The 9,972-nt window shown below is 39.4% G+C and overlaps 1 protein-coding gene across 7 annotated transcripts in view; it reads right to left on the reverse strand.

Moving 5' to 3' along the window:
* Positions 1-9,972, reverse strand: part of tead1b (TEA domain family member 1b) — a 48,612-nt gene continuing 38,640 nt past the window's right edge. For 3 of the 7 annotated variants that reach the window (XM_005741566.1, XM_005741567.1, XM_005741564.1), the window contains 9 exons: positions 9,357-9,368; positions 8,350-8,481; positions 8,013-8,059; positions 7,846-7,907; positions 7,267-7,391; positions 5,882-6,055; positions 3,302-3,442; positions 3,045-3,197; positions 1-411 (listed from right to left, as the gene is read on the reverse strand). In XM_005741566.1, coding sequence (XP_005741623.1) covers positions 298-411; positions 3,045-3,197; positions 3,302-3,442; positions 5,882-6,055; positions 7,267-7,391; positions 7,846-7,907; positions 8,013-8,059; positions 8,350-8,481; positions 9,357-9,368 — 960 coding nt within the window. In that variant the 3' untranslated portion in view covers positions 1-297. The remainder of the gene's footprint in view (positions 412-3,044; positions 3,198-3,301; positions 3,443-5,881; positions 6,056-7,266; positions 7,392-7,845; positions 7,908-8,012; positions 8,060-8,349; positions 8,482-9,356; positions 9,369-9,972) is intronic. The other 4 variants (XM_005741568.1, XM_005741565.1, XM_005741570.1 and 1 more) reach the window with 2 other exon arrangements.

Raw genomic sequence — 9,972 nt, forward strand, 5'->3', positions numbered from 1 at the left:
AACGACACACACATTTTCATTTACCAAACACATCCAGGAAACTCTTTAAGGATGGCCACATTTATACCCGACAGAGACCAACATATTTAAAATTCCCATATTCAAACATTAAAACAACTGTACCGCAATTCACAGCTGCAGTCAAATAACAAACACTTATATTAAAACAGATTTATAACAACGACTCCACCCGATACCTTGACCAAAGAGCGTTGTAGGTATGACTTTCGTGTAGAGGCACTGCCACTTTTGTTTTGAGGTTGGTAAGTCTATGAAAAGGAGGAGCTCCAAGCGGATTCATTCCTTCACCAGTCTGTAGATGTGATGCTGCGCGCCGTGCTCACTGTTCGAAACTTCAAACACGCACGCCATACATAGCAACGTCTCCTGGGTGTCCCTGTTTGTCACCACCTGCAAGAGAGAGCACTTACTTTAGAGGAGAAGCGCAGCACAGCGGGAAATAAACAGAGAAATGGATGCAGCAAAGGATGGTTACTGAGTTTGAAGACGTGGACGGGAAACTGAGCGAAAAGACAGACGCATGCATTGTTAGAGTTCTGAAGCTGTGTGTGCGCGCACGGTTAAATGTTCGGTACCAGTTTAAAATTGGCCAGGAGAGCCACATTTTTTACTCTTTTATTTACAGGTTTTAAGTGCAATTTAGACTCTCTATCAAGGGAATGTGTTTTATATATACAACTTGTTAACTCCTGTTTGTTAGGCTGTGGGAAAGTGAGTTGTGTTTTTGTTTTGTTTTTTCCCAAAGTAACCTTTCGTCTTTAATTTGATCCAGTCTGAAGTTTCAGAGCTCTAATGTGAAGCTGTCACCTTACAAATAAACAGCATCACTGAGAGCGCACACTCAGCAACAAAAATAATCAACTCGAATTAAAATGTTTATTCTACCGCTCTCTATGCTAAATCCCAAGATGAATGATTTTAGCAGCGTTCATTTTTTTTGTCTCATTGGCAGCTGTGCTGGATTTTACTGTTATTTATAGATTTTTATCGCCATTTTATCAGGATCATCATCTGTTAATGTCTCACTGTAACTCATAGGAATCATTTTGGGTTGAAAAGTCATATGATGCATGGAACCAACTTCATCTCCGATTATAGTTTTAGGTTTTGTCAAGCCAACGAATGCAAAAAAAAAGCCTTCAAAGTATCCATTGGATAATTACTGCAGTGATTAATATGTTTCAGCTGGGAGCAGATTATTTAAGTCTGATGCAGTGAACAGCTTCTCACTTCTTAAACAATCATACTGGAAAAGATATTAAGTGATCAGCAAAAAGATGTTACTGCCTTTCAGAAGGGTCGAATGACTGAGCTGAATCAAGCAAAACCACTGAGGAGATTGCTGTTACTTCTTAAATTTAGTATAAGCACGATTAAAACCTGGAAGGGCAACAGTGGGGAACAATCATCTCTGAGGAGGAAATGTGGCTGGAAAAAAATATCTTGAATGATCAGAGATCATTTACATGTTTGGTGACATGAAATGATTAAAAAAAAATATAAATCAACAGTAGACTTCACAGCTACTGTATGTTTAAAACCACTTCCCAGTTGGAAAGGTCACATTCCAAGATAACAATAACATCGGGCTCAAATTGTGAACAAAGTGGTTCAGGGAACATTAGACATGATTTTCACACATGGATCGGACCGCCACAGAGCCCAGACCTCGAACCCGTTGAGAATCTTTGTGCACATACTGGGAGGAGACTTTTCACAGAGAACCAATTCTTCCGTCATCAGTACAAGACCTGGAAGGACGAATGCAATTCTGCATGGAAATAAATGGCATGACACTACATAGGCTTTGCATAAGGAGGTAAATGTGTCGAATCACCAAACCTACAGGTGGGTCCAATCAAATATAGAGAGAGTGATTTCAGAGCATCCTCGTCTTTATCATCATCAAAAAAAAAACAAAAAACAAAACATTAAAGCAGAGTTGAAAAATTCTGACAGAAATTGACTAACAAGTAATGTTTCATGATGTCTCTCACGTTTTTCCATTTCCATCTTACTGTACAGAAAACTTTCTACAACTGGCGTTGAAATGGAGGGAACTTTGGATGCCTCAGCACATACGCTACATTCTTTAAATACCAGCTTATGAAAGGGAATTCATTTATGCACGTCTTTTGTGCACAGGCATACTTTATACACCAAACTCTTGGACCTTGATTCCTGATATCAACTAATCTTTGAATATAAACATGTTATTTAAGGGGGAAAATGTGCAGAGCAGAATTTAATAATATCTAGTAGCATAAATTGAAACATCATGTTTCAGTAAAACCTGAGCATAGTGTTGAGCCATCCCTTGTTCTGCACAGGCCAAAATGGAACAAGAAACCAACTAACCCTATGTTTTAGGGAGAAATACACAAAATTTGCTGCAGCTACCATTTTCCCTCTATTAGGGTTACTTTGTATTCATACTGGGCACAATGGAAAAATCTGAGAAATGAAAACACAACATTAGGATTCAGCAAGAAGCAGAAGAGACAAATGTGCTTAGAAAATTATATCAATCTGTGAAACATATTTTCGGATCCTTCTTCCAGTCTTGTGCTACTTATATGTCTTAAAAGAACCGCCGCACTTTTAAAAATAATCATGTATTAAGTCTGACATGACTCATGAGTTTATTTAATGATTAACACACTAAGATGGGTGTTTTGGGGGAGGGGGGCTGCTTGCCCACCCCTTGGCCTGGGTGCTTTCTCTGCAGTGGTGAATGACACTTTAAGACCCCATGTGATGCCAATAACAGGGTTTCCTGCCCTCTCTTATCCTCCCTTTCCCCTGCAGATAATGAGGGTCCTCACACTGTGTTTCATCCCCTGTGGAATGAGAGGAATGTGAATCCAGGCAGAGGAACACATCTCAAGGCCCAGTGAAGTCCCCCCACCGCCCCCACTCAGATTTTTTTTAAAGCCAGCTGGAGCCACCAGCACATCCTGACAGCAGCGAGAAAAACACTCCCAGAGAGGGACGTCGCCCACTCAGGTCAGTGAGGTGATTACCAATAAGATAGTGAAGTTCTCCAGCACACTGTTCATCATATACTTCTCCGGCAGATGTTTTAGCTTATGGATGAAGTTGATCATGTATTCACACATGGGGGATCGACTTATCCGGTAGACAAAACGTCCATTTTCAAAGCGTGCATATTCAGTCTGAGGGGAAAGAAGAACAAGCAGCGCACATAAGAAATGTAAAACACACAAACAAACCCCAGGAGGTACAGTAAAAAAGTCCTGCTTCTCATTTTAGTTCATACCTCGACTTTCTCCACAACCTGCTTGCCAAAGGAGCAAACTTTTGTCGAACATGTGATGGTCATGTTCTCTGGACTCTCATACTGACTGGTGACGCCATAGAAAGATCCGGTATCATCTTGAATGTTGCAGTTTAAGTCAGCCTGAGGCAAAGAAAAACAACAAACACTGAGCTTCAGAGAACATTTTCTTTTTGTTACAATGTCTTTTTGTACAAGTCATTTAAAAGAAAAGAGATGAACAGTTTTAAATGTGTTTTCTACTGAAATGAAAGGCTTGGAAGAATACTTGTACTGACAGAAAGTCCAAAGGGTTGCTGCTTTTTCATAAGATTAAAGAAGCAACATTTAGAAGAAGGCAACTGTGTTTGTGCCCCGATCAAAATCAATAGGGAAAAGGAACAAACATTAAAATATTTAATGCATCCACACCCTTAAAGAATTGTGCCATTTAATGACATTTTAATACCAAAATGGAAAGTTTAGTAGTTTAAAAATACTGGATCTCTAAATACTATTAAAATAAAAATAAAACACACCTATAAGATTTTAAAAACATTTTTTTTTACCAATACCTTTTTCATTTTAAAGGATTAAAAGCCAAGATGGTGCATATGAAATTGAAAAATGCCACTTTAAAGATGACCATGTTCCCAAGTAATCTTAAAGCCAGTTTTGGCATTTCTGTGAAATTATTAACTGTATTAGAGATGTGGTTCAAGGACTCATGTGAGCATGCCAAACACATACCAATTCTAAATAGGTTACCATTTAGAACTAAAGATAATAAAGTACGTGTTTGGAGCGCTTCAGTGACAAAATAAAGAGCGCTGTACTCCAGGACGACATGGACATAAGAAATGGAAGAACTATTCAGAGGTGAATGAAATAAAAACTACTTGCATCACTGGGAAAATTAAATTAAAATAATAACAACAATAAAAAAATATAATAATACATTTTAAATATGTTAAGTTATCTGGATTTAAACTATAACTGCTCTTCTTAAGCAGTAAAAAAGTGGATTACAATTCAATAATTACTTTTTTTTTTTTTTTTTTTTACATACACCACTTCCAGGAGTTAGAGAGAAGCAGAAAGCTCTTCGTGTTTTTCTCCATTGTGCATTCTCAACATGCACATTCAATCGACTGCCCAGAAACCAGAATGTCTCATTTTGTTAAGTGCCTCGTCTTTTCTTCTTCCCTCTTACCCTGACTGCACACACGAGAAAATGAGAAGAGGGGTCCAACATTTGTGCTTTTAGCTCCATTTTTGGTCTCTACCAACTGCTGAAAGAAGTATTTAGCTTTTTTGTTACAAGACGATTGAATATGTTTACCAGCTGCTGATAAATATCTCATAAGAGACACAGATGATTTTTATCCATAGGTTTATCTTTACATCCATCCATTTCCTTATGATTTTCCAATTCAGGGTCTTTGGGGGGGGGGGGGGCAACCATTCGCACATGGAGCCAATTTAGATTAATTAATTAACGCAACACGCATGTCTTTGGACTGTGGGGAGAGGCTGGATTACCCAAAGAGAACATGCACACTCTACACAGCTGGCCAATGGATTCAAACTCAGGACCTTTGTGTTGTGAGGCAACAGTGCTTCCCCAACGGCACCACCACGCCACTCTGTATTTGACACTTGAATAAAAACATCTCTTTAACCATTACTAGAAATATTATGATGGTGTTCAGATATTAATTCAAACATTTTGACATCATTTTATACTGTAAGATGTGCACAGTCGGTCATGTAGCTTTCTGAAACGGCAAACATCTGTCTGATCAGGGCTGCTGAGCCCAGCCGTGCATATCGCATAAAAAATGAGAAGATCCCGGCCACATCTGAATAAGCATGTTAATGTGCCCATATTGGAAGAAAGATTCTAAAGAGGATTAAATGAAGTTACGTTAAAAGACTGATTTACAAGGTTGAGCGGGTCTGCTCCTGGAGGGCAGCCTCTCTGTGCCCTGAACATCCTGTTCATTACGGACACAAAAAAGGGAGACGTCCTCCTACAACATTCTCCTCCTTCATTAAGCAAAGCAGTTATACATTCATTATTGTGCAGATTCTGCCTTTCATTTGAAATTTAAATTTGTCGGTCACTTCAAAAGGAATTTGAGGGGACTTGGTCCAAGTGCATACGGCCCTACTTTGTTTGCTGCCGCTAGTTAGCATTTTGCATCAGGGAGGAAATGCATGCAATGTTTAAACAGCCATTAGGAGCACAACCAGGTCACTCCATTGTTTGGAGATATTACACTGAATTAGTGGGTGCTTTGATCAAAAGCTCTCCTGCTATGCAAGTCCAAATATAGCAGAGTGCATTCTGCAAACATTGAGAGCAATCTTCTCTGTGTAGACTGATTACACCCAATCACTAAGCACGAAGCAGAACACACTGTTACTAAACAGGATTGTTTGATCAAATTTTTCACAATGCGCAAAAGGTTACAGTGAAATTAATACTTATGTATGGAGAGCCTAATCAAGCTGCAACAAAGCATTTTTTTTTATCAGATACTCATCTTCTCATCAGCATTGCTTATAAATTACACTCACCCAGAATTTTATAAGGAAGAAGGAATTCTGGGGGCCTTTTGCATACAGATCCTTCAGTCCGCCTTTCTTTTCTGGAAATTTATCGTAGATCTGACGAATGTCCACCGACTCCAGCAGGGCGTCACTGTAGGAATGATTCGTCTGCCCGATGTGCACAAACAGGTGTTTGTTGTACTGCAAGAGTAAAATGAAAAATGAATACAGATGGAAACTTGTATTAAAAAATAAAAAAGATGAAACTATTTAAAGCCGGATTCTTTTGTTTTGCAGCGTGAACTCAATAATAGCGTGCGAAAAAACCCATGCAAAAGGAGCGCGTATCAATATTCACAAAGTCATCAGCACAGAAGAGTTTACTGAAGCAAAATAAGCCAGATCTGATGTGCCAGTCCTGAAGTAATCACCGCAATAAGCAAGTGGTAGCCAGGATTAGACTGATAATGCACTGGGATGAGAAACAACTCTCTGCAACATCGCTTTTTTATTAGTCACTCGAAATAGTTTTGAGCAACTTTCCTGTTTTATGATATACAAATGAGGAAATAACATTTATGTTTCACTAACCCTCAAAATAAACTGATCCCCTCATTTGTATTAAACAAAGCTGCTTCAGCCACAAATTATGATTGAGCAACTGTGCAAAATGATGTATTTTCTAAACAAAAACATTTTTCGTAGACAATCTTACCACCTTTCCTCACATGAAAATCTAAAAATGTTTCTACCTCAGCCAAGTTAAAATGATAATACAAAACAAAAGTGCTTTGGTCATTTCTTCCCTATTTGATTTGGTCAATTTTTTAAACTTTTAAATGAAAATATCTGAATTTGGTTTGACAATGTGAATAAAAATTAGGGCCAGTTAAACCTCAAACCTGTGATGGAGAGCCAAAAGTAGATGAAAGAGGAGCAGCGAATCACAGAAAAAACATTTTGTTTTCAAAGGTTTGTTGCCCTCTTTGTGACCGTCTGAAACTCTGCTGCACTTCAGTGTAAAAGCTCACAGAATGGCGTCTCCGGCACACAGCCCCGAGTGCAAATGCAATATTTTTAAGCCTCAAGTTGCATTTAAGATTAAAGGCTGTTCCTGTGTTATCAATGCAAAAGACTATTCACTAAAATGAAAAACAAACATATTGTTAAAGAAATCAAAACATACAAGGAACTGATTAATATGCATTCATTCATTATTTCTGCAGGTCTCCGTGCCTTGCATCAAGCCAGCCTTTTGCCCCTCTCAGCTTGTTTTGGCCTCTTCTCAGCTGACTCTCTGCCTGGGAAAATGTCCCAGTGTATTCATAGAGGAAAGGACTGGGTGATAAGAGGTGGGAATGAACACCAAGAGATAGTGAAATTTCATGCTTTGGTATAATGCTTTCACTCACAGAGTCTGGGTCTCTCTGCTGCTCTAGGAAGGCAGAGAACTCCACCAGTCTGAGTTTAGATGTACCGATGGAGCGGCCCTGCCATGCTGGCGCCGTGGGTGCTGGAGCTGCTGTGGGCTCGAAACCTGCAGAAACACCAGAACAACAAAATATTCATCTGTTCTGCTGGTTGTTTTCCCAGCAGAGCATGTGCATGTTCTTTCTGAAACACTAGTTCACATTAACCTCATTTCATCAGGTTTGTTTATGACAAGAAAATTAATTTAATATCTTAGTGCAGATTCACAGAAATCTGACGTGCTTGATTTGGAAGGAAATGCATGCTCTATAATATTTCATTCATCTCTAAGGAGACATCTCCCAATTTAACTTTTTTTATAGACAAAAAAAAAAATTCTGTGGTGAATTTAAAAGATATTTCAAAATATTTCAAAACAGAAATAATGACAGTGTACCACAGATATTACATTTTTATTGGATTAAGAACTTAGGGTCGAGATATCTGAAAAGACATTTGAAAAACAAGTTACAAAGTTCATCTTTGAATGTTGCATGTTTTATAATTAGGTAAAGTCTCACTTGAAATTGCTGTCGTGACTGCTGGCTGGATGGGATAGGGTTGCTGGGTGAAAGGCTTAATACTGGAACAAAAAAACCAACAGTCATTAGGCAAAAAATGGTTTCCTTTTTGTTTAAAGAGCATTTATTTATTTCCTGAAAAAGTTGGTTCAAGGTTTAAAACTTACTCTTGCGATGATCCTGGCTGACCAGCCGAAATCATACCCTGCCATAACTACAGAATTAGATGTATAAATAGACAAGAAAGAACAAGCAACAAAGAACATCCAATTGTGAGCAGCTGTTAGTGACAAGATCAGAATGGCTCTGAGCTCCATGTTCAGTGTATGTAGTTATCTTGACTACCACTCCTTTTGATCATGTGCTTATCTGATAGGGGCAGTTGTGCAAAGCTGTGGTGTGTAATGTGATTTGGCCTGGGTTTTTGGTGTGGTGGGCCCTATCGGTGCCCTGGGTGAAGCTGGACAGGATGGATCAATAGCGGGGTGCCGGCAAGGCTCTTACCCCTGCTCCAGGGAAGGCTGGGCGAGGGATGCCTGGCAGGCCGAGCTTGTTGTGAATAGCCGTGGCAGAGACGATCTGAGCCGAGGACATGGAGGCCATGCTCTGGAGGGCTTTGTCCTTCACGGCTTGGTCCTTTAACAGCAGTCACAAAAGGCTTAGCACTCGCACAGAAGGGAGAGGAGGGGTGTGTTGCAGAGGTAGCACAAACGAGACTCTAAACAACACACTGAAAGCACGGCTGACCTCTCTCACAACAGCGAAAAGCAAGCAGGTTAAAAGAAGCAGCACTGGCATTTCTATGCTACATGCAGGCTTTATTTCATTATTTTTTTAAAGTTATGTGCTGACTGAATTCCAATATACCGTAGCTAGCAGTGGTATGCACTTAAATGAAAGTTTGCCTGTTGACTAATCTAGTTTTTTAAAAACTCATTCAGAAGTGCTTTCCATCAAGGCTGCATTTGTGTGCATGTCAAAACACATCACGTCTAAACACAAAGAATTTTTCAACTAAAACTGAAGGACACAAATCCCACTTGGTTAATAGTTTTTTTTTTTGTTGTTTGTTGTTTTTTTCACAACTCTAGTCAGTTCCTTTTGTTTAATCTTTGTAAAAGAGTTTTTTGAAATTATAGGGATTTTATTGTGAAATACAGGGAAAACCTGTATTACATACTACATACTTTCCGATACTTTGGCCGAAGTGTTTTCATCAAATAATGCTAAACGTCTCATACTGCAGCAGACTGCACCCATACACACTGGCAAACCCATGCAGACTCACTGGTGGCAGAAGCTACAGGTAAGCATGCTGGCAGTACATGCTGACGGAGCAGAGTCAAGCTACAGTATGCTCGTAGCATGATGACACACGGACACCAATGAACACTGCCAGCCGGTGTTGTGTTACTGTGGCAGGAGCGGAAATGCAAAACTAGAAGCTGAAGGGCAAGGCAGGTCCTAACTGAAGCAGACACGGTGTCACAAGCAGAAAACAAAATACTCACCATATTTGTAACCTAAATGCAAACAAACAAGGTTTTATTGGAAAATTGCAATTCAAACACTGCAGTTAATTCAAGAGCTATGTGTGAAAAAATATATCAGCAATACACCTTTAAATATCGGTAAAACACAACAAAGTAAATATCTGCTCTTCTTTACACAATACATGCACAGATGTGTAACTAACACTTAATCACAAAGAATTATGAAATTTGTATTTACAAATCATGTGGAGAAAGTCTTACGCTCTATAATTTTCACAATCTGATCAGTAGTCATCACTCAAGACAAAACAAGGGAACACTAACGTAATGACTGCAATTATACTAAAATGCCATAGACAGGACGAGAAGCAGCAGGTTTTGATGCCCCCCAGAATGAAGGGCACACTTGTATTTCTCTTCACCAATGAACTCTAATTTGCTTTAAATGAGAAAAGACAGGGATTCATACAAAAGCTGTCTGTTTTTCTTCAGACAGCCGCCTGTGCCCCTGAAAGAACAGGCATTCATGTGGCTAGCTGCCTGTCTGACTCCGTCTCTCAGTGTAAACGCGCGCGCGCGCGCACACACACACACACACACACACACACACACACACACACACACACACACACAC

The sequence above is a fragment of the Pundamilia nyererei genome, unplaced genomic scaffold (genome assembly GCF_000239375.1).
Source record: "Pundamilia nyererei isolate P.nyererei 1_Seehausen unplaced genomic scaffold, PunNye1.0 scaffold00112, whole genome shotgun sequence".
Classification (NCBI taxonomy): Eukaryota; Metazoa; Chordata; class Actinopteri; order Cichliformes; family Cichlidae; genus Pundamilia; species Pundamilia nyererei.